We start from the raw sequence: 23,896 nt of genomic DNA on the forward strand, positions 1-23,896 counted from the left end.
CTAAATTCAAACACAGCGGCCTATTGTCAACGCAGTCGTTTGTAAATTGTGCGTTGCGCTTCCTACCATTTGAGTTGAATTCTGGGACGTCTGCGAGTGCCGCCAGAATAAAGAGTTGGTTTCGAAATGGCGGCGCCCTTTTTTTTTCCCTAAGAAATATACGGTTGATATCTGGAACGTGAAACGAGGCTTGTTGCTCTCTCATTTCAACATTCACTTTTTAATGTGAGAAAATTTATTTATTTATTTATTTTTTTTTGGGGGGGGGGAAGTTTAGAGAAGTCTTCTCCTTTAAAGTGGTTCAAACTATTGTAGTTGATTTTAAAACAAATATTTAACAGTTCAAAGTCACCATGAAACATTTCAGTGTTCATTTGAGATCTTGAAATTGGTATCCAAACCATCTGTAAGTGATCTACAATATCATAAGTACCTCCAGATTTTAGTTTTGTTCTTGTGGAATATAATAATCCTTGAATCATTTGCTTTCATCTGACCATGCGTCGTTGTCGTAACTTTGTTTTCGGGATGTCGTTGGTAGTCGTCGCATCTTCGTTTCGTCGTGTTGTCGCAACTAATGATGCAGTATTCAATCCAACAGGATTTCTCCCAAGTTAATTGCTGTTCGGGGTATGACAATAATAGTGTTTCTGGTTCGCTTTCTGTTGTTAAGATGCGATGATCAACGAGAACAGCTTCAAGAGAAATCATTGTGTGTCTGTTGCTGTTGGTTAATAGGTGGGACTGAAACAAATTCAATGCTTATTTACTTGATAGAAGATTAAAACTAACATGTTATGCCCGCTGATAGCAGGTGCCGAGCAGGTGAGTGGCCAGTTGATAAATAATGATATATGCCCCACGAGCTAATAACCACAAGTCAAATTAGGATACAAATTAGCATTTGAACCTAACTTTGTGATGCATTTTCGTTCAATCCATCGCTGAAGAACTTTCTCTTTTGTCAAACAGTTGCAGATTATTTTTGCTCATGTGGCAAATCACAAATGGAAATCGCCCTCTGGTTGACACAGTCCTGTCTCCTTGCTGTGGCCTTATTCGTTTCTCTTGGGGAAGAGCTGGTTTTAAACCCAAAGGGAAACGCTCTGTTTCTGAATTCTATTCCCGTGCTAAATGAAAAAACTCGGCATCAGCCCAACATGTCACAATGTTACCTGTTGGAGAAGCCTGCAAAGTGGCAGATTTCATTCGGTGTTCTCACCGCCGCACATGCAACCTTCTTACTCGTGCTTTTTAGACTTCGAAGCCACAAGAAATCTCCCCAGCCTATTTTACCCGTTCTGTGTGTAACCAGCTGGTTGATGGTTGTGTTGCTTTTGTGCGCAAAGATCGTTATTTATCTAACACCGAATGTAACCACTGAAACAGGCCCAAAAGGTGACTATATCACCATAATTCTTACTATTGCCTGGGAGGCAACCAGGGCCCATTTCGAAAAATGGTCCCAAAGGATTTTTCACGCTGTTGTGCAGTCGATACAGCCTAGTAATTATATGCAAGATTTCATTCAATGGCAACTGAATAAAATTTACGTCTGCTTGCCTGAAGGTATGGCAATGGAAGAATTTGGGCCAAGGATACCTCGAGCTACCTTCGTGTTAGTTATAACATACTGCATTTCTAGTGGTTACGTGATATTTCTTGTTTTAAATTACGAGGAGGACACCGTTAAAATGAGCTGTGAGCAGTTCAACAGTAGACGTAAAAGATCTGCAAAGCATAGAGATTATGGTTGTGACAGTTTAGACCTGGAAGGGGAGGAAATGAGGCAAAGAAGAACCATAATGTGTAAATCGAAAAATTGCCTTCGGGGAAAAGAAAAATTTAGTGTTGCTTTCCTGGAAGAGAGTGACGAGGAATCTTTCGTATTCGGTTGGCGGTTGTAAAGGTTTTAAAAAACTCGCACAAGTTTTTTGTCAACAAAGCGATGAGTTACTGTGACTTCTTGTAAAAGATATCTCCGAAATGAGAATAGTTTACATTCACTAAGGTGACAGGACGAGATGGAGAATATACATTAGTCAGAGGTTTCGTTTTTAGTAGAAGAGTAACAATTCTTTCTTTCTACTCACAAGACACTAGTGGCGTTTCGACATTTGACTAGAAACGCTATTGATGGCGTATCTGTGCAAGCTGAAGACATTTCCGTATTCTTACTTGCAAGGGGCACGTATGTAAAGAGATGATCCATGCAGGCGAGCTGCAAACAAAGAAATTGCAGGAAATGAAAAAGAAACCTTGAAGAAAATTCAGGTCGAACCCGTGCGCCTCAGAGACCGATTAGACGCTATGACCATCTGAGCTACGAAGCCACATGCTGAAAGCCAAGCAAACGTTTCCGGATTCCTCTTTCTCGTAAATGAATCTGATCATAATTAAATATTAAGATGGAATACATTTTCCTTGGAGAAATGCATCAATGCAGGACAGCGTAGGCATGCCGGACCCTGTGTGTGACGAGTTACAGCATCAAAGAAAAGGTGTTGTAGAGGCGGAATAATCTCCCAAAATGATCGCGATCTTTTATCTGGGAGCCCACTGCGCTTGAACAAACTGAAAAATGCCTCAAGTTAACCGAACACAAGATATAAAGGGGCAAACCCTTTTAAAATATTACTTCAACAACCTTGTGAATTCGAGTTTTATTTTCCCCAAAGTTAATTACACGTATACGTACGAAGAACCGTTTAAATACGTGTAGAGAGTATTAACTTCCAGCACAAACAGTCAACATAAAATTGCGGAGAAATAAATAGAGAGTGTGCAATAATCACAAGATTTTTGCAGAAAGATACGGATCAATGTCAGAACCAAAACAACTGCGCACCTACCCTTCCCCTAACCCAACACTCACCCTAACTTGTTATCAGTTGATTGTTGTTGCGTGAGGGGAGGGCTAGGTGCGCAGTTTCTTAGACACTGCCATCGATCCAGAGATACCATAGAGAAAATTCATCCGAGCTTCTGTGTAACATTGTGCACAAGGCATGATAAAAACAATCCAAGAAAATTTGAAGTGGTAATCGTTAAAAAACTATATCTCCACTAGTATAGTACTCTCTCTCTCTCTCTTTACTTCTCCAAGGTGTGAATTAAAAACGATTACTTTTTTTTTTTAATTAAAACGAACTTTTAATATCAATGTAAAAAGAAAATAATAAAAACGCTTTGCGACCATACGGCAACGCATCTATAAAATCATCAACCTCTAGAGTAGCAGAATGAGAGGGAATAAAATTAAAAACACCGTCATTTGAATTCTTATAAAAAAAAGCTTGACCGACATTACTCTTGGTATCCATCGGGAGAGCTTGCACGCGTTCGAAAGTTTTCGAATATCTTTCAGCCAGTCAGCAAATAGCAAGTTGCTTGGCAACTATGAAAATCGCTGTCTCAGTCCAATTCTACCTAAATTCAATCTGTCATTTTGAGTAGAAGAAATTCTTGGAGAGCAAACGTTTCTTTAACAACTTATTATTTATCATTAATAAGCTAGTTTTAACAGTTATTTCAGACAAAACAGGGCGCACTCGCGAAATATGTCCCTTTCTAAAACGCAAGCACACTTTCATCCTTGTAACATCGCTATCGTCCTTACATACATGTATCTTCCATATTAAAATGCATCCGTCACTATTTTCGTCGAACTGTTCGTCTTGCGGCTCTTGGGTAGCATCGCAACATGGGAAGGCAAATATGACGTTCAAACCTCAAAAATTTCTCGACATCTTCACTGCTTGGACCGAATTCCTGATTCAACGGCATTCCCACGAAGCCACGCTGTCAGTTCGGCAGCAGAAGGACACTTCATCCTTACCCATACCACAGACATGTGGCAGGCACGTGGCTGGCAACCTATACTTCACCGACGTTTCCCAGTTTTTCTCAATTGTCTTCAGTGGAGAAGAGGTAGTCACATTTTTCTATACACGTTTGAATGAATAACAGCAAGTACATGTGCGTAGACATCTCCAAACGGGTGAAGTCCGGACGAATAATAGTCGGGAATAAGACCAATGCTATGTTTCTCGATTCCATGAGATTGTCCTTGGAAAACTCCGTCACTCTGTAACAAAAGTGTATTAAAAGAATGGGTATCTGCCTAGGCCATTTTGGCATTCAATTGAAAACTTTCCCGAGCCCGAAGGGAGTACTGTACACCTATATAAAATACATTGATGATACTGCCTGTCGTTGTATGAACCCTTTACACCCTAACATCAGAATGCATATTCTCCATATTGTTCTCCGTGCATTTCTAAGGAAGCTGACAAGGAGAATTTGTTTAACAATCAAGAGCTGCTTCCATTAGTGATCATCTCCTCTATTCTCATGACTTTCGTGTTTGTTTCAGGGGTCATATTGTGAGGAGAAATTAGATGCAAGTCACTCTTAGGGGTTACAGGGTTAAATGCTTTGCGCGAGAGAAGAAAGATCAAAACTCTTGTTTACAACTCAACCTACCGATTCAGATGGAACATGATTCGTTTGAAGACGGCAATGTTATGTGGTGGTATATCTAGTAGAAGCTGCTTGAGCCGAGCTAAGCGGCTATTGGCATCAGCATCAACTGCACAGGAAGGATACACAAAAAAGTGAATATACATGAGGAACCATTTCTTTTAGGTGACACGGCCGGACGCAAATTCTTGAGAAGCGTAAGAAAAACAAGCATTTCCAATCGTGGGCAAATAAAGAAAATAACAGAAGTGTTCCCAAGGAACAGAAAAATAAATATTCGGTAAAAAAATCTGCACAATGTATATGAGACTCCAAATTTTAAGCTCTAGTATTATTAGTTTTTGCTACTACTTAACAGAGAAGGGTCTATAAGCCACTTCACTATACAATCGGTTCAGATTTTGTTCAACTTACCCATGGCATCATGGAATGAGCTCTGATAGGCTCCTGGGATTATAGGCTCTGGGAGGAGCTTTAGGAATGACTTGAAGGCACCTGTCACTGCATGGACCGTAACCCCTAGCTCGGCCAACTCTACGTTAGGATCTGGTACAGAGAAAAAGAAGGAGGCAACTTTCCCTTAAATTTTCGTACCAAAAAACCAGATGAACTTTTAATAAAGCTGATACCCAAGGTTGGAATTGTTTCCGGGCACTAAACAGTTCAAATCTTCGACCACACTTCCATACATTAAGAGGCCAAGTTTCTGGAGAAAATATGGTGCTGCTTCGGTGGGGGTTAATATAAGGTAATTTGGTTTTAACAACTGAGTTAATAATGTAAAGAGTTTCTTAAGGTAACGTAACGAGGGTTAGCCCCAAGTCAGAGCCCTTCGTAAGTACACTCAGTGGAAAGGCTGACGCTCGACACATTAACTTTGAAAACTCCAATTTACACCGTAGTACATAGCAAACTGGTTTGCCTCCTGCCAATTAGGCTTCTTGATAACGTTTCGTTCGATTTGGATTCCTTTTTTGATTGACTGTAAACAAGTGGGAAAGCTAGGTGCACTTCTTCTACAATATAAATACTGCAATTTTCATTTGAGTTACTGTTATCAACTTAATAAAAACTCAACTACTTACTCTCTTCAACCTTCTGTTCAATGAGGTTTATGTCCGCTGCGTTACCATTCACTCTGTATATTCCCTCTACTTGCATTCCTTTAAGATGACGAGACAAAAAAATAAAAAATATAAATCACTTTACGCTGTGTGGAAACATGGCTTAATAAAATGAATTTCTTAAAAGTTGACGGACGGTTTATCCAATACACACCTTTTGAAAAAGGCAGGCAAAGTCTACAAATGATACCAAAACACGTAACAATCTCATGTGATAGCCAATAAAAAACAATCACAACGATTTACGATTTACTGGGATTGCGTGACTCACCTGTGTTCTCTACAAATTCTATACATTTATCCAAGAATGCAGGGACAAGTGTTGTTGGATCGCAGATTGACTCAAGCGGTTGACCAAAGTAAGTGTAATTGCTGATATTTTTCTGTCTGCTCTGGAAAAATTTGTCAATCTTCTCTCTATCCTTTCTCTTCTTCTTCTCTTCACGTTTCTGACGCTTCTCGTCTTCTCGCGATTTCTTCTCTTCTCGCTTCTTCTGCTTCTGAGCTTCGCGCTCCTCTCGACTCGGTTTCTTTCTGGATGACGACCAAGGCTAAGAAACGATAAAAATATGGTTTTAGACACTTTGGCTGCTAATGTTTGGAGGGTGAGTTAAAAAAAAACAAAAAAACAAAAAACAAAATAAAACAATGAAACAGAAACAAATGATCACCCAAGTAATTTGAACCTACGGCTTCCCGTTCACCTTAACCATTTAAACCCTAAGAATGACCAACATCTCATTTCTCCTTAGATAAATACTGCTGAATCATTTATTATGATCGTGAGAATAGAGGAAATAATCGCTAACCTGAGAAGCTTTGACTTTTAAACGAATTCTCCTTGTCAGTACCAAAGGAAATGTGTAGAGAAGAGTTTGGAGAATATGCATGCTGACATTAGGGTGTAATTGGTTAACTTTCGTTTTACCTTAGCTATTAGTCGTATCGTCTTTAGTCCAGTTCAGAAGCTCGTATCAATTAACACAAATAAACAAAAAGATCCAAAAATACTCACCGATTTCCTTGGTTTATGACCGGGCGAACCTGGGTCATCCTCTGTTTCCTAAGATAAATGCATCAAAAATAGTTTAAAAGCGAACGGACAGAGCCTGGTACAGGGCACACCCACACTGTGTATTTGTTTGGTGTGAAACGTCTGTCTGTCCAAGTAGCCCATATAGACGGAGCTCGGCCCAGTTTCTAAGCATGAAGCGACCATGAAATTTAGGACTAGTGTCAGTGTATGAGCAACGGGGCACCTACCCCTTCCCTAAGCCAAAACAGTCCGCTGATAACAAGTTAGGGTTAAGTTGGGTGAGGGGAGAGGTAGGCGCAAAGTTGATCAGATACTGACATTGATCCGAATATTTCTACTTCCACTAGACAGGATGCCATAAACTGAACCGCTCAACCTTGTAAAAAGGTAGAGGGCTAAAGTAAGTCAAATGCTAGTAAACAAGTAACATATTTTGTGTACCTCTTCAGTGCCAGGATCTGACTGCCTCTGAGGTATGTCCAAGAGGGCGGGCTGAAGAGAACCAAACAGAACAAATTATTTCAAGACCTTCATATGTACAAGTCTTATTTTGTCCCAAACAACTTCTTTACAGCCTCAGGCTCTCATTACAAACAACACGCAAACTGAGATTGCGGACTAAGATTTTCCATTTTCCCTTTTTCTAACTAGGTCGATTTAGTTGATGCTTACAACTAAACTTTCTTTGTGGAATGAATAATAAAGCGAAAAAAAAAAAAAAAAGACATCTCTCATTACGACTTGTCCAGGTTGGCTTCCTATCACTGTAATAAGTTCACCCCAGTTCAGAGTATTTTCCTAGTGCAAGGGTGATTTTTTTTTTTATAAAAACATGAGTTAAATGAGACTACTTAATTCTTTCACATTATTTCTCCCAGAAGTTTATCTCTAAACCTCGAATTCGCTTTCAGTCTAGTTTTCTAAGTTCGCCACCGAAGAGGAAAGAAAGCCTTGGATAATAGTTTGTATTGAAATACCTAAAGTTGGAAACTTTTCTCCCCTTCACCGAGCCGTTTGCAACCCTCGTCCTTAAGAAAGCACTCTTACACCTGTACTTATATACACACCCTAGCCAGTCGTTTATTTTTTCCTCTGGCGTCTAACGTGCTGCCAAAGGAAGATTCGTCTTCTTGACTGGAGGACATAGTTCCACCTTTCCTTTGGTCTTTCTTGCCTTCCAAATAGAAATGCATGAACCCAATAAATAAATTACCCCATGGAATCAACTTATTTCTCAATCTTTATGTTTCGTAATACAGTGGAACCCCTGTTCCGGGGAGCACTCATAGGGCTAAAGAGTGCCCTTTCTTCTTCAATGAAGGTAAAGAATACAAAGGTCTTAGCAGCTTTTTTGTTGTCGTTGTTGACTGCAGGCGGAATGAAAGATTTGTGTCCTCGAGGAGAAGTGTCTCCCGATTAGTCCAAAAGAGGTCACACTCGACTATGAAGGCTTCTCATTCAGAGGATTAATAATAGTAATAGGTCGGAGTGGAGACCAATTCGGTCTGTAATCATACGAGTGATTCAGAAAATTGGACGAGCGAGAACTGGGAGTCAGATTTGTCAATCAGAAGTATCATCATTAACAATTTCCGAGGAAAAAAAAAACGTATTCATTGAATGAAGGCCTTATAATACCAGTCTTTAAACACAACCATTACGATCTTGGACAAAGGCTAACTTAAAAGCCCCAGGCACAGCCTCCTATATTTTGGCAAAAACCCAGCTTGGGATTGTTTGCCAATGCTCAGCTAAGATTACTGTAACCAAATCTGTGATTGAAGGATTCCTTTCAGTTCACTCAGTGGGATTGGCTGATTGTAACTGTCTGATAACAGGTGTCGGAATGCAGCTGACTGTCCATTCGCACTGTCCGATTGCACACATATATATTATGATTATCAGTGAAAAATAACGCAGTTCATCCACCAAACACATTCGAGGAAAAACACCCTGCCCCACCCCGTGTGCCCACCTGATTTCCTTCCAGAAAACAGCTGTTTCTTGTGTACCTCTGTAGGTACGTTTGGCGTGGACGACTGACCACTTCGTGTAGTACTTCGAGATCGTCTGATGATATTTTTTTTCTTCGCCGGGCGCTCTTCAGTTCGAGGCAATGTAGCCTCGTCCCCAGTTCCTTGATCAGACGTGGCGCTATCTCCTCGCTTTTCACGTCTTCCGTTTACTGGGCGACCAAAGGTGTCTAGAAAAAGCCACAAATATACTTCAAACCTGTTAACGCGCGAACAGAGAAAAGTATATATCGACACCGTCTTCTGAAAGAGGGCGTTGATTTTATAAAAGGATGTCCAGAATTGTTGGAAAATTTCATTGACCTCCTTGAAATCAACAGATTACTGGGCAGACATTTGAAGGTAATTAAGAGGTTAATTAGCATAAAACGGTATTCGAATAAAGAAATAAATCTTAGGACTTTAAGGCAAGAACAGATGGAAGAGACACACTCACCTCGCCTGGATTGTCTCTCCAGCGTACTAACGTCTTCAGCAGAATGCGCCAGCCTCAATGAAGCTTTAGCTGTCACCTTTGCATGCTGCTTTGGTTTCTTGTCTGAATCGCTGGGTTCCTCAACAACAGCAACAGCGTAAATAGTCTTCCGGGGTTTTACTGATATCTTCAGATTATTTTTTAATGCTTCCTGAACTTGAGCATACTCTGGGTCGCTAACATCCTGAAAGAATGAGAGTAACAAACACATTAATGATGTGCTGCGTCACGAGTCTACCTTCTGTCACGACAACACTCGTCACGTTAGTCTTGACCATCCTACATGTAGTTCCCAAAAATTAAAGAACGGACAAACATTGTAAACGTCACTCTTGGCACCCTCACCATGAAACATGTCAGTCCGCTCCACTCATTTTTTTTTCTTGCGCAGGATCAAAGCGGGCAATCCCGAGCGAGAAAGATTGTGTGGCCAACCAGAACACAAGATTTGCTTCACCTTAACCACAAGCAATGCCAGCTTAATCGCATAATGTACATAATGAGTTATAGCTTGAACACTGAGTGTTATTTATCCGCCTTCCATACTTATCTACGTGTATTCTCACCATTCGCGACCAAGTGTTTTGCGCGAAGGCGCGAGTTACGCGAATCATAAGAGCTCTTACCTCGAGTAGCTACAATGCTATTTTGCTCGTAAGGTATAGTGTCATTAAAGTGAAATGAACTTGTATTGCAAAGCTCTCACCTCTTGCTGAGCCAGAGGTGCTCCCGCATCCGACTCCTTTCTGTGGAGATCAGGCACAGACGAGTGAGACTCATCCTGTCTTGCATTCATCTTCACCCATACGTCATGTTTCGGTGTGACCATTTTGTTGTTAAAGAAGTCTATCTTCTCTTTTACCTTCATATAGTATGGATCCTCCGCTGCTATAGAGGAAGGCCGGGGTTGTACGTCGGCTAAAGCAGCGTAGGGGTTTTCTTCTTTCAGGTTCTCATTCTTAAACGTGTTATAGCCCTCATCATCATTGCTCCTAAGAGTATCCGTTCTGGACTCCGCTGGAGGGATCATGGGTGGGACTACAGGTGGGAAATCCTCGCTTAAATCGTAATTCCTCTTCGGAAGGGGTGGTGGAACTTCGCGAGCCGTGGGAGGAGTCTCTCGGGCGGATTTTTGCGACTGCACCAAATTGTTGTTGGCGTAGAGGGTGTTCTCGATCAAGTTGACCTCACTGTCGTTCATGGTCAGATCTTTGGATTTCCTGAACGAGCGTTTTCGAGACAAGTCAACCTGAGCGTAAAGTTCCTCTGACTTACCCTCTCTCTTCTGCCAGACATCACTGCTCTGCGGCGTACTATTGGGAACGCTATTCTGCTTTAGGCTCATAAAGAGGGCATTCGGCGTCGAAGTAGCGTAGGGCTGTAGATCGCCGCTTCCTCTGGAATTCCTCGCCTCACTGTTTTTCATCGCACCAAAAGGCCTCTTGACGGAATCAAACACTGCGTATGGATTGATTTCAGAGTCATCCAACGTCCCATTGGACATTCGATGGACTGACTTGGGGGAGGCTGGTTGCTCCTGCTGCTGGTCACTGAGGCTTCGTCTCCGGTTGAATTCGTCTTCGCAGTTCGCCGGCCTTTTCCTTGGCGGCTCCGGTAGAGGATCATGCTTTGAACGGATTGAATTGTTGTGTTGCTTCTGAGACAGGCGAAGTTGTTGTTCGGCCAAGAACTTCGAGTATGCTACCTCGCTCTCTCTTTTCTTTTCCCAAACTTGATTGAAAAACGCAGCGAACGCACCAGCTGAAAATAAAGAGCGAAAAGACGCTACGTTAGTCTCCCCAAACCCAGAAGTGAAATACAATCTAGACTTTCGACTATAAACAGTCCAGCAGAAACATGAGAAATGAGATATCACGCGAGCAACAGCTTCTCGGGAACAGTTAGAGATAGAATAATTCTCGGAGTGGCACTCTAACGAAGGGCTGACGCTCGAAGCGACAGCTTTAAAATCTCTTTGTAGTTGCTAATTTACATTTCCAACTCCGTTGATAAAACCAAATCATCTTGTAAAACCCCAACTGACCCAGCACCACAGTTTCTTGAGAAACTTAACCCCCTTCACTAATTACGTTTCGGTTGTAGGGGGACAAGGCTATACTTTGTCTTGCAACTTGTTTCGCATTATTTTTTAATTTCATTTTTATTTTCTTGCGACAAAAGCCGAAAAGAAACCTGCCCAGCACAGAAGCACGGAGATGAACATGTCTCCTTCGCATAAATCGTTTCACGCTGAAGAATTAACTTCGTTGAAGGAAGCGCCAACGTAGTTTTGGTATTGATTACAACAACCTTCGTCGCTGCCACAAATTTCTGATGTGTGGCTCTACAAAAAAAAAAGAAAAAAAAAAGGCCTTCCTCTACGCAGCTTGTTTTGCAAAAGAGCAACAGAACTCCAAGGCTAGGCGCAAAATTGTTGCTAAGGGAACAGAGGAATTACACCATAGCAATACTCGTCGCTTAAAGCCTTTTTTTTGTTTGTTTGTACGCTGGATTTGCTCTTCAAAAACCGATTCATTAATTGATCGCATTCTCTCTGCGACAGGAATACGACTGATGTAGTATTAAGCCTTGGAATTCTTCAATGCCATGCCATGTTACGTTACGTCGCAGTCGAACAAAAACAAACCTTGATGCTGAAATTGCGAGGAGGTTGTCTGGAACTTTGCAAACAGTTTGCTAGCCAGGTTCGTGCCATCAGCCAACAGAGAAGCTGCCACATGGCTGTGAAACACCACACTGGCGCCAGCAGCACTGCCTGTTACTGCCAACACCTGTATAGGAACCTGAGGTATAAATCCTGAGAAGCCACTGAAAAGGAAAAAAAAAAAAGAGAGGTTACTGACAGTGCGGGTCAAGGAGGGTTGGGTGAGCAATGGAGATGTGTTACAAACTGTTGCATACGTAGGCTAACAGATTGTGCGAGGCTTTCTTAACCCGCTCCTTTTCTCGCGTTTAGGAGGCTCAGAGCTCCAACCCGCGACCAGATTGGTCGCCATGGCGAGAAGTAAAAAATTTTTGCGACTAAATTTGCAGTGTCGGTCGCCAATTTGGCGACATGTGTTCGACGGTCAAGTAAAATACCGCAATATTTTTATATCTTAGTGTCAATGATATTAATCAAAAAAGAGAACAAAAATTGGCTTAAAATAGTGTATATAAAATAGTGTATATAAAATAGTGTATATAAAATAGGAATTTTCCTTTTTCCCCCTTGGCCCTCCCTCCGAGTATGAAGCTTTGAGGTATTCTGTAGCCCGCCGATAGAACGAAATTATTCTCTTCGTTCGAGCCACCAGGTTTCATTCCCGGCAACCTTTTCATGAGTTTAGGATGCTACATAGCGACTTGGGAAAAAGTGGGCACGCATTCCTTAGGCTTGAGAAGGTCAGGTAAAAGCGATCCCCACGAATTCTCGCTGTTGTTCTGGCAGTTATTTTTACAAATATTTTTACGCATCTCATTACCTTAGTGTTCCTAACGAGGCTTTTCGTATGGCCGAGTACACCAAGATGTAGCCATGATACATTTGGTAGTTAAGGCTGTATGCTCCTGTAAAAAGAATATCAGCACATGAATTCAGGCCACCAATATCCAGAACCCTTGAAAAATGGTGTTCGGTTTGATTGTAAAGCAGCAGAAAGGTGAGGAAAAACGAAAAAGAGGCGAGAAAGGGACATATTGGTAAAGATTAGATTCTTTGATGTGACCGAAGTTCAAATAAAAAGGAAAAATAAAAATAGCACTCACAATCTTGAATATGTCTAGCTCAATTTTGAAACAAGCGCAAGCATTGACCTAGCACTGCAGTGCATGTAATAGGTATCTGCACACATGTTTTATCGGAAGATTTTACTTACTATGGTAAGAAGTCAGAGTTATCTGTACTCGTCGCTTATCAAACCCAAGGTAAGTTTCCAGGATGATTGTGTCCGGCCGGTTGGAACTTCTCCAACAGTTTTGATGATGAAGAAGCGGCCCAAGAATCAGCTCCACTGGATAAGGATCTCCGCACATGGCACACAGCATGATCCTAAAACAAGAGAATTGGAGCTCAAAACAGCAATTCTCAAAATGGATGCGTTTTCCCGCGCTTTACGCCAGCCATCTCACTGGCAACTCGAGATATTTTCGCTCGTTCTGATTGGCTGTTGTGATAATTTCGCTTTGGTTTTGCAACACTCATCGAAAAGCACTCTACTACACTCCGTGATTGGTTCAGAAAACTAACGCCATCCTTTACACCAACCAGATAGAAAACCAAACTAATCGTGGCTTGGTCACTCGTGTTTTACGCGCATCAGGCGTAGTAAAGATTTCATACGTTTGAATCCATAACTGCACACCATCAACACTCCAAAGAGGAGAGAGGAACTGTAAGCGTTAACCCTTTAACTTCTTAGATCCGATTGTTAATTCTCCCTTCTAGCTGCTACACATTTCCTTGTGAATTAGTTACGAGAATGTGGTGTTAGATCAAGATGACAACTTCTACCTGATAGGTTTGAGTAATCTCATTACCTTTTTGCTGAATAATGTATGGATATTATGGGGAGAAGTTAAGTGTTAATCACTTCTGGGGTTAGGTGTCTTGCCTGAAAAAACGACCTGGCCAGGGCGAACCCTGCACATTAAAACCCTAAAGTCAGTGCAGTAAAATTCGACCAGTGCGTGTCTCTTCTAGACAACAGGAAGTAATTAATGTATTAGACAACAGGAAGTAAGTAATCTCTATGAAAAGACGAACGAAGTCAAACGTTGGTACGACATATACTACATAAAGAACCACACGTCGAAATAATAACTAAATCTCCTACTTCAAATCCGGATCACTGTCTTTCAAATCTTCTATTGACAGATTGGTGCGAGCTTGTTGTTTTAGGTTTTCTACCAGTCCCCGCATAGCGTCCACAACTTGTGTCTCATGAATCATCTTCCCGGGTGAGAAGCGAGCCACTGGCAAATCAATGAATGTTGCATTGTACCTGAATCACAAAAAGAACAATTTAAAACCAAGAGAATTACGCTGGACTCCCAAACGTTCCTTTCGGTCAGTGACATTGTAAAGTGAAAGGAAAAACTTTATCAGTTGTGAGACGAATAAAATCACTCCATAATGAACAGATGTTCATGGAAACTGTCACCAAGAAAACTCACTATCCTCCGTAGTAAACTACATATCAACTATATTCAACCTGCTGATTTACTGGGTTCGTACAGTTTTGAGAACAGATTAAAACCTTAACCTAGACTCAACCTTATCAGTAAATCACATGGCCAGTGGTGAAGTTGTTTAGGGCTTGCCCAGATCTGGAAATTCTAAGGTCAAGCTTTTCAAATATCTAACCTTTATGTAAGTTAATTGACATAAAAATTTATATAACTGACGCAAAATATTCTTAGCAAGCTAAGACCTGGATAAAACTCGACTACACTTCTTTTTCTTTGGTAAAAGAAATAACTTGGAGTTTCCATACGATTTCAAGGTCTTGAAAATACTTTCAACAAATTCCCAGACTTTCTTAAAGAGTCACGTCTCTATACGCACCCTAGATTCTAGTGGTTATACTCAGATTTCTAGTGAAATAGTAGACAACCACACTACAGTGTAGGTACATACCTGGAGGCCAAGTCTTGACCTTCCTTTCTCAGTTGATGAATGTTATCATCGTCGCTAAGATTCCTTGCCAGGACGAGGAATGTTGGAGGAGGAAGCTGCACAGGGTTTGAGTCATCCACGCTGTCGTACTTACAACGCTCGCTCATTTCACTCAGACAATAGCGAATAAAATCCAGAGAACTGGTTGAACCATAGACACAGAAACAAGCTGGAAGAAACATATGCATTACAAACAGCTTTAGATACAAAAATAAATTCTTCACTTTTCAGACACAGGTGACAAGATACCATTTGCAGTATGAATGACAACTGTACAATGTTAACCCTTTGACTCCCACGAGTGACCAACACAGAATTTCTCCTTACAATATCAATGCAATATCAACCAGATAAATGATGAGAATAAAGAAAAATATCAAGTTGGGAATAATTGGTTGATCCAATAATAAAATTCTCCAAACTAACATTATAAGAATTGTATGGTTGACAGTAAGGAGAATTACAAATTTAATCTGGGAGCAAAAGGGTTAAGGATGATTAAGTTTCCTTGATGAAATACAAAGTGTCATATTCCTCCCATGGAGACTTTTAACGGCTGGAATTATCTCCACCTTTACACTAACTCAACCAGCACTACCACCATCGAAAAAGGCTCATTTTGTTTCCCTTGTGTTTTATCTAAAGACTTGAACATGAAAATTTTTAATTTTAACAAACTCCACTCCCTCCAAATTCAAATGTCCCCCCTTTGACATAGGCAGCAGAGCAGGGGAGACAAGGTGGCTGCTAAATAGTTCCCAGTCTTTTCCATAATTTGATGTGACAACATGAAGACCATAAAACCCTATTGTTTTTAAACTTATTAATGGCCCTAGAACTGCTTCATTATTGCTAATCACCTTGACTAGTCAAGTCAGTCCCAGCCAAAGCATATTCTGGTGGATCCATGTTGCCATCCACCACATGATAGTCCAGTTCATACATGCGGCCATCAAGGACAAACTCTAGATTGTCTGGATCTCCATATGAACACTGGGTCTGCAATATCAGAAAAATATCAAAACTAAAACATGGAAAGAAACAAAATAACATACTAGACACTACTAAATTAAAGTTTGGCTTTTTTGAGAGAGAAGCTATGCAGTATATTTCACTCTTTAACCCCTTGGAGTGATAGGCAGATAATTTCTCCCAAAAGATTACCCTTTAATCTAACATTAAGGTCATGAGAATAAAGGAAATGATTGCAAACTCAAAAAGCTCTTGATTGCTAAACAAATTTTCCTTGTCAGTATTACAGGAATATATAGTGAACGGTATGGAAAACTTGCATACTGATATCAAAGTATAAAAGGTTATATGTAAATGTTTTCAACCTTGAAATAAGTGACAGGCAGTTCTGTTCTATTATTACTATTATTATTGTTATTATTTCTGTTTTTATGATGACACCGTATAATCTGTAACCAAAGACAATGAGCAAAGAAAGGTAATATATACATGTACATACCCGAATTTCACTTTCCATGGCCTGAGCAAAACCCCCACTGCCCAGAATAAGCAGGTTAATTTGGCTGTCATCGCTGTCTAGTGTCTCACTACTGTCCATGAATGTTGGCCTGTCAAAAAAAATACAGAATAAGAAACACACCAAGCTCCAACTGCTGCGTAAAATCATAATAAATTGCAAAAAAAAAAAAAAACTATCCATGATGTATCTCCTAAAACTTGTACACAAGAGTTTCTTCTACAGATAAAAACACAAAAAGATCATATCCATTATGCAACAGAACAATATTTGTTGGTGCATGTACATGTATCTGTAAAAACATATAGGATAATACTGGATCCACAATGTAAACAAAATTATGTTTTATCTGTGTTTATTGGTGAATGTCTAAAAATAAATCACTTTGCAGCCCTGTTCAAATTTGATAAAGCTTGGTTAATCTCAGCATGCACAGTACCATACACATAATGTACATGGATATAAGAGAGATCTTAAAAAAATTAAAGGGATGAAAAGCAATTGTGATTCACTCTTTAAGCAATAGAAGAGTTGTTAGAGTAATCTTTCACTTTCACAGTTTACCACAATCAAACTTCATCAAATTTAATTCTATGTAAACTTGAGATTGATGAAAATAATTGGTGAAAGCATGTTTGTGGAGTATAGACATATAATAATTCATTCATTCTAGAAGTTAAGGTGCATCAACCTTGAACTGTTTTGTTGACTGTCATCCAGTCAATAATGAATCATCTACATGTCACTGTAAAGGCATGACATCATCTTTAGCTCACTATCCAGAAAATGATATAATTTTGTTTGTGCTTGTACATGAATACATAAAAACATACAGGATAAAAATGGATCCACAATGTAAACAAAATTATGTTTTGTCCATGTTTACTGGTAAATGTCTTAAAAATGAATCGGTTTGCAGCCCTGTTCAAATTTTATACAGCAACAACATGCACAGTACCATACACATAATGTACATGGATATAAGAGAGATCTTTAAAAAAAATAAAGGGATGAAAGCAATTGTGATTAACTCTTTAAGCAATTGAAAAGTTGTTAGAATAGTCTTTCACTTTCAAAGTTTACCACAATCAAATTCCATCAAATTTAATTACATGTAAACTTAAAATTGATGAAAATAACTGGTGAAAGCATGTTTGTAGAGTATCAACATATAATAATTCATTCATTCTAGAAGTTAAGGTGCATCAACCTTCAACTGTTTTGTTGACTGTCATCCAGTCAATAATGAATCATCTAAATTTACATGTAAATGCATGACAACATCTTTAGCTCACTATCCAGAAAATGATGTAATTTCAAATATACTTAAAAAATTACATGAAGTGGAGATAAAGGTTATGAAATGTAAACTACTTGTAAAAACGAAATCTGAGTAACAAATGAGACAACCTAATGCAATCTGATTTTTCCCGCTATCTGTGAAACAAAGATACTGGCCTTAGCTTGTTTGAGACAAGTGTTAGGCATATAAATTTTCACACAATTGTGTTCAACTGTTCATCTGCTTTTCAGTGACCTCGAATAACCCAGAAAACAGAACAAAAAATAGCTTCTTAATTAATTGCTTGTGCCAAAACAGCAAAATTGTGTGAATATATACCTCAAACGATTATCATTCTATTTTTCTGTTAATGAAATTTAACCCTTAAAAACAGGTTGCATGCATAGTAATGCTTCAACAATACCATGCTTTGTGTAACAAAGGACAGGTGCACATGAAATTACATGTAATTTTAACAAATATCCCAGAGACAGCCAAAACAGTGATCTCATCAGTGGCTCAAGAATCTCAAAAAATAAAAAGTTCAGCTCCAACGAAGAAGCTTATAAAAGTGACAACTTAATTTACTTGTCAGGCTCAATTACCATATGAAAGAGAAATAAGTGGGGCACAAAAGAGATACAAAGTCTAAAACTGAAGGACCATGGAAAATTTAATTCTCGAAAAAATTTAAAACTGATACACCTTGGATGTAGCAATTGTGGATTTTTTTTACTCTTTATCTTTTTGCCCCTTTTTAAAACCTGCTCGATTGCTGAATTATAAAAAATCACCTGAAACAGTGCAATAACTCCAAACTTCTGTCAATGATTTTAAAATCACAGTTTTAATTTAAAATAAAATGACACCTTCAAGACAACACAAAAATAAAAATTTCAGGCTAAAAGAGGGTGGAGAAATATTTTAAATTCGAAACAGATATTACGAAATGCATGAGAAATCTTCAACACTGAAATTATGCGCATATCATTTCTGATTACACAAAGGCCTTTTTGGAAAAGGGACAAGTGTGAGAGGAAACCAGACAACAAAAACATTCTCCCTGAGGTTATAAGCGTGGGTATGCTTTCTGTTTTGCCAAAACAAGTGCGCATATTTTGAATTAAGAGCTGGTAAATAAAATCAGGGGCTCCAAATCTCTGTGTACTTTGCGGAAAATTTGAAGCACGAGTAGAACGTTTGACTTGCATAAAATTACGAAGATGAGCTGAGTATGGAATATATCTGCTGTGTTATGAGTAGTAAATTAAAACCAACTATTGATGTTTTAAATCCGATTAAAAGAAGCTAGCAAAAAACAACACCCAAAGTGCAAGATTTCATTGTAATTAAGCATTATTCGTGATTACCCAAGTTGAAATTGGCACCAGTGAAACTTACAACCTTATATTTCATCAATTATTTGCAAGGACAAAACAGACGATTTTAATAGATAAAAATTGTACCTGTATGTGGTCGTTGCTACGATCTCTTGCATGAGCCGATCGCGGCATTTCTCCGCTCCACTGAGGCATCTGGTGGGACTGTACAACAGAGCGATGTGATTTATCAAGCCGATTTCGCGATCGCTGTCCAATTTATCGAGCCGTTTGAAACGATCGTCCTCGCTCAACGCCTCTTTTATTACCCGTATGTCTTCGGGAGCGATCGAGGGTCGCGTATTGGGTTCAAGTTTTGAAAACAACCCTGCTGATTCGAATAACAACTCTTGAAAATCGGCTTTGGCTTTCTCAGTAATGTCACGACGGTAGGTGTCAAAAATTTTTGTTTTGTCTGAGTCGTTCAAGTACTGAAAACTTTCCTCATTTTCCAACAGCACAGCCGCTTCTATCCACGTTGTGCCTGGTCGAATTTGCGGCGTCAACTCCAGTAGTTTACGAAATTCGTTCATCATACGGAGCCGTTTTTCCGCAGCTTTTAACTTTTCCGCATGGTTCTGAAACACTTTCTCTGCTCGTGGGAGAGACAAAATGTCAAAAGGAACACGTGGATCGTCGTTGAGTAGATGATCGCTCTCATTCCAAGCTGTCTCCTCCGGCAAAACTATCATCCATTTATCAAACTGTTTGTGATTTCGAATCGCCTTTTGGCAATTTTGCCAGTTCCAGTGGCATAGTTCCATCGAAGATGCACTAGGTATAAGCTCATCTAATGCACTTGGAAGTCTAGACAAATACCCATTCAACTTCCTTTCTTCGAATTCTTTCCTTAACTTTCTGATGTGCTTATTAAAAAGTTTCTTGCAAGCTTCCAGCCCGGAAAGATCGCGGTGAATTTGAAATTCCCTTTCATTTTCCACTAACTTTTTCGTGTTTTTCCATATCACACGAAAGTCGGTAACTGTTCTATCAATAAGCCTTTGAAAATCCTGAACGGCTTTTTCTAATAATTCTCGTTGAGTTCTTTGCGCCTCTGTGAAAGGGATAACTTTAGAACGCACCCGTCCGCGTTCGATGAGCTGCGCCAAAGCTAAAAACGCTAAGTCCACATTCACATTTTCGTGAGCTGAAGTTTCGATGATCGGGACATTCAACTTTTTAGACTGAGCAAAACGATGAACTTCCTGTAGTAAATTAAGCTGTGTGTCGTCGCATTTTGTTGCCACAAGCACAAACGGTTTTTTACTTTTCTGCACATAAGTGAGAATAGAAGACAACAAGCGCTCTTGTTGCTCTTCGAGTCGTTTCGACTGCGTAGCTTCGGCGTCGTAAACGACAAGAAAACCATCGATAGTAATCTTTCCCCCGGGTAGAATGATTTGCTCGTAGTCGCTCTGTAAAGCTACTTGATCCCGGCTGATATACATCAACTTTTCAGCGGAGGAGAGCTTTGAAATGGCACACCGCTTTGGGTATGGTGTAAGCTGTCCTCCCCGTGATAACGGCATAAGAGTTGCATCGTCGATAAATTCGGTCTGCTCTATGACATGAACGGCAAATTCACTTCCATCTTCTGCTGTCTTAGTTGAATATCCCCAGTACAAAAACTGATCGTTGTTCAACACTCGTCCGCCAAAATCAGAGGAACTGAATACCGAAGAATGTTCTGTGAGATATTCGTCGGCCAACGGTCGAACAAAGCGGTTACACAAACACGACTTTCCCACTCCAAAAAAAGCTTGATCTCTGTCTAAGCCAGACAAACCAACAACAGCGACGTTTACACTTCGTGGTTCATTCCCCTTCTTGGACATGGCGAGGCCTTCTAGCCGGCCAAAGATGCGAACGATGTACAGCGCGACCTCTATCGCTAACAATTCGCCGCCATTTTTGATTTTTGTGTTTGATAATGATAAAAGTCACGTGACCAATGTTGTAATGTGAGGCCTGTTGCAAAAAATATCGCTGAGCTAAGTGGAGTCATATTTCCTATTGACAGGCGATTGAAATACCCTTGGGCAAATCTCGTCAATGAGTCATTCACGTAGGACAAAAAAACCCCAGTGATTGCTAGACAACCCACTTAGTGCCACTCGCTCGTCAAAGAACCGTTTGAATTTTCCGGAAGTTTACAAACATGGCGGCACACCATGTTTTGGGTGAGAGTTGTAACGCCGGCGAACGCGGTATTCTTTGCAAAGGCGCGTGTTTTTTCTAGAGAAAAAAAGTGGCTTTGACCTTTAGATCTGTGTTCCACTCTATGTCTCTGAACTTTGTGTTTGATTAATTAAGATTCCGTACGTTTTTCTATAGATTAGGATCGAATTAATCAAATTTTAAATTCCAATATACTTGAACTGTTGTGTTGTGCTGTAAGGCAATTGTTTGTCCCTTATCAGTTTTGGGGTTTCAATGGATGGTTGATTTCCTTGCAGTTATATTGCAAGGACAACGGACCAGATTTTCGGAATATTGCTCCTTCCTAATCATAAGATCAAATCACAAATTTATCTTGACTACCAAAAAACAAGATACCGTGAAAACGTAGACTAGTGGCAGCTAAAATCCCCAAGAAAGTTGAACAGATCAGATTAGGTCCCCAGTCTAATATATACTCATGATTAATATTAACGCTATCAAAATGCACCATTTTAAAACACAAGGGATCCGTTGCTCTTCTGGGCGCTGATGTAATAGTTATAGCCATTTTCGGAAGGATATTTTCAATGTCATTCATGTATGTGAGATTCCATGACCCCTGGATATATCAATAACTCGTTTCTTTGAGGAGACTATTTTAGTTAATTGCGATCGTTTTAAATTGATGATTGATATCAATTCATACAACGGCAGTCCGATGAATGACAAAATGGTATATGATAGGGCAATTTGAGTAAATCGTTGCGCTCTGCCTCTCTGAACACGAACTAAAAATTTTTGAGGTGGCCAGAGCTTTGCTCTGATCATGTAAGCCCGCTAAGGGAAAAAATGGCCTTTTTCAGGTACAATGAGTTTTTTTTTTAGAAAACATAAACTGTTCTTTAGAGTCAAACGTTATATCTATGCAAGTCGATCACTGGAGGTGAGAGAGTGCTGTTTGGTATTCATGGTATTTGGCTCACTTACACCTGTACACCAAAACCGGTTTTTTTTTTAATTTTTTCGCAGAGAGTGCTGGTTTTGCTCCTCGTAATAACTGTGTTCTTGCATATATCACATATCTGTCAGTGATCGCTGATCTCGTGGTAATCATGATTAATGCAGAGGTTGCTCATGGCTAAACTTTTCAGTTTTAATAGCACTCGCATGTATTTGAACTAACTGTATTTTGACTCGATAAAACAGGAAACAGTACGGGGACTGGAGTTTTTCCTGTAGACCCGAAGCTAATTCCCTCAACTCTGCTCTTTGCATTGTTTTTATGCTTAGCGATGCATTAAACTGATAAGCTTGTTATTTCCGGATGGTAACAATACAAATTATTGTTTCATTATAAGTTTAATGAATAGGAACAGTTATGTTAGACACAGAGGGGCCGATCTGGTGCCTCGTTATGCCTCTACGGAAGGATCCATGGGGAAAAAAGGAAGCTTTAAATGATACCCTTATTTTTTTGTCTCAGAATAGAAACTTCGGAACTCCTCCAAAGTGTTCTATAATTTCCTGACAAGAAAAATATCCTATTGGTATCCGGGGAATCAGTTAAATCCGCATTTTATAAAATTGCTCCGATCTAATTATCCATTTTCTTTTACGGTTTCAATTAAAAGAAAAATCATAACATGTATGTCCAATTTGAGCTTTCGAAAGAATACTCGTTCTATGGCATTTTTTCACTCTAAAAGCCTCAAAACAAAAGAAAAAAGTTCTCTGCTTTTATGCCTGATGTAATTCTTCTCTTTCGTTCAGTTTTTGTTCATATTCTCCCATTAATGTTTTCTGTCTGAATTTCCCATTGCTAACCAGAAAGTTGACTAAGCCACCTTTTTCCAGTCAACCTTTAACCGGTGAAAATCCCCGAACTATGGAAGAGAAAGATAGTGCGGAAACTCTATGCATTCTGATCTTCAAGTATATTTAATACGTACTTTTAGAACAAACTATACTCAGTCCATTCTTCTTTGACGCAGGGCACTTCCACGCCCTCTGAAAGAAAGAACCGGAAGTTGATGACTTGGTAACCCCGAGATAAGTTGGTTATCCACCTGTCAGACCGGATATGTTCGTGATAAGAAACACAATGATCATGCGAATGAAGGGTGCTAGTGCCTTGATAATCGCGTACCACTGGGACTTTTTTAAGGATTTCATCTCTAAAAAATGCAAGGTGAAATTGTTTGAGATCTAGATTTTACACGCCATGCAATATTCCAAAGTAAAAACAACATCCCTGCAAGCAATTTCGCTCTAACCGTGATCAATGTCAAGCTTTCAGGGTTCCGGTGCCTTATTTGTATATAATCTAATTTTGATCCTAACATTTTATTCCGACTTTGTAAGTAAGTATATAAGTATGGATATTAATTAGTCTTGGACATATTTAACGTAATTTTAATTTCAGCTTATTTTCTCCTTTATTAAAGAATTTAATATTATTTGCATTTACTTTTGTCGAGCGGTTTGCCTCGGGAGACTGGGCAACCACTCCTCAAATAAAGCCATCTTCATATCTTATCTCATCGAATCTAAGGTTAGCCAGTATTTCTACCATAAATAGATATATGTCATTTCTTGTTATTTTTTTTGATAATATTATTTAGCACTTGATGGTGGCTCGATTTTCCCTTTATATACATTGGCATACATTGGCAACATTGGCATACATTGGTATACATTGATCATGTATACCAAGAAGATATAAACATATACATGATTTTCCCATATTCATAGTAGAATAT

The 23,896-nt window shown here is 39.5% G+C and overlaps 2 protein-coding genes across 2 annotated transcripts; one reads left to right on the forward strand and one right to left on the reverse strand.

Annotated features, from left to right (window-relative positions):
* Positions 1-729: 729 nt before the first annotated feature.
* LOC136279711 (uncharacterized) lies at positions 730-2,516 on the forward strand. The gene is made up of 2 exons (XM_066163661.1): positions 730-825; positions 973-2,516. Exons 1-2 carry the CDS (start codon positions 798-800, stop codon positions 1,905-1,907), a joined length of 963 nt encoding a protein of 320 aa, XP_066019758.1. The 5' UTR covers positions 730-797; the 3' UTR covers positions 1,908-2,516.
* A 132-nt stretch (positions 2,517-2,648) lies between these two features.
* On the reverse strand, positions 2,649-20,892 carry LOC131780273 (rho GTPase-activating protein 5). Its single transcript, XM_059096893.2, has 19 exons — positions 19,065-20,892; positions 16,299-16,407; positions 15,688-15,826; positions 14,789-14,996; positions 13,986-14,153; positions 13,029-13,201; positions 12,636-12,720; positions 11,798-11,979; positions 9,857-10,911; positions 9,112-9,334; positions 8,618-8,845; positions 7,710-7,816; positions 7,084-7,134; positions 6,622-6,669; positions 5,878-6,157; positions 5,568-5,645; positions 4,897-5,028; positions 4,486-4,591; positions 2,649-4,087 (listed from the first exon to the last, which is right to left on the reverse strand). The coding sequence occupies exons 1-19, from the start codon at positions 20,810-20,812 to the stop codon at positions 3,907-3,909; spliced, it is 5,301 nt and encodes a 1,766-aa protein (XP_058952876.2). The 5' UTR covers positions 20,813-20,892; the 3' UTR covers positions 2,649-3,906.
* Between the last annotated feature and the right edge of the window lie 3,004 nt (positions 20,893-23,896).

Source organism: Pocillopora verrucosa, chromosome 3 (assembly GCF_036669915.1).
Source record: "Pocillopora verrucosa isolate sample1 chromosome 3, ASM3666991v2, whole genome shotgun sequence".
NCBI classification, from domain to species: domain Eukaryota; kingdom Metazoa; phylum Cnidaria; class Anthozoa; order Scleractinia; family Pocilloporidae; genus Pocillopora; species Pocillopora verrucosa.

Coding starts and splice junctions, on each gene's coding strand:
- LOC136279711 (XM_066163661.1), top strand. CDS start 798: ATGCCCGCTGATAGCAGGTGCCGAGCAG. Junction 826..972: donor TGATAGCAGGTGCCGAGCAG/GTGAGTGGCCAG, acceptor TTTGTCAAACAG/TTGCAGATTATTTTTGCTCA.
- LOC131780273 (XM_059096893.2), bottom strand. CDS start 20,812: ATGTCCAAGAAGGGGAATGAACCACGAAGTGTAAACGTCGCTGTTGTT. Junction 12,721..13,028: donor AACTCTGACTTCTTACCATA/GTAAGTAAAATC, acceptor TTCTTTTTACAG/GAGCATACAGCCTTAACTAC. Junction 5,646..5,877: donor AGAATTTGTAGAGAACACAG/GTGAGTCACGCA, acceptor GTCATCTTAAAG/GAATGCAAGTAGAGGGAATA.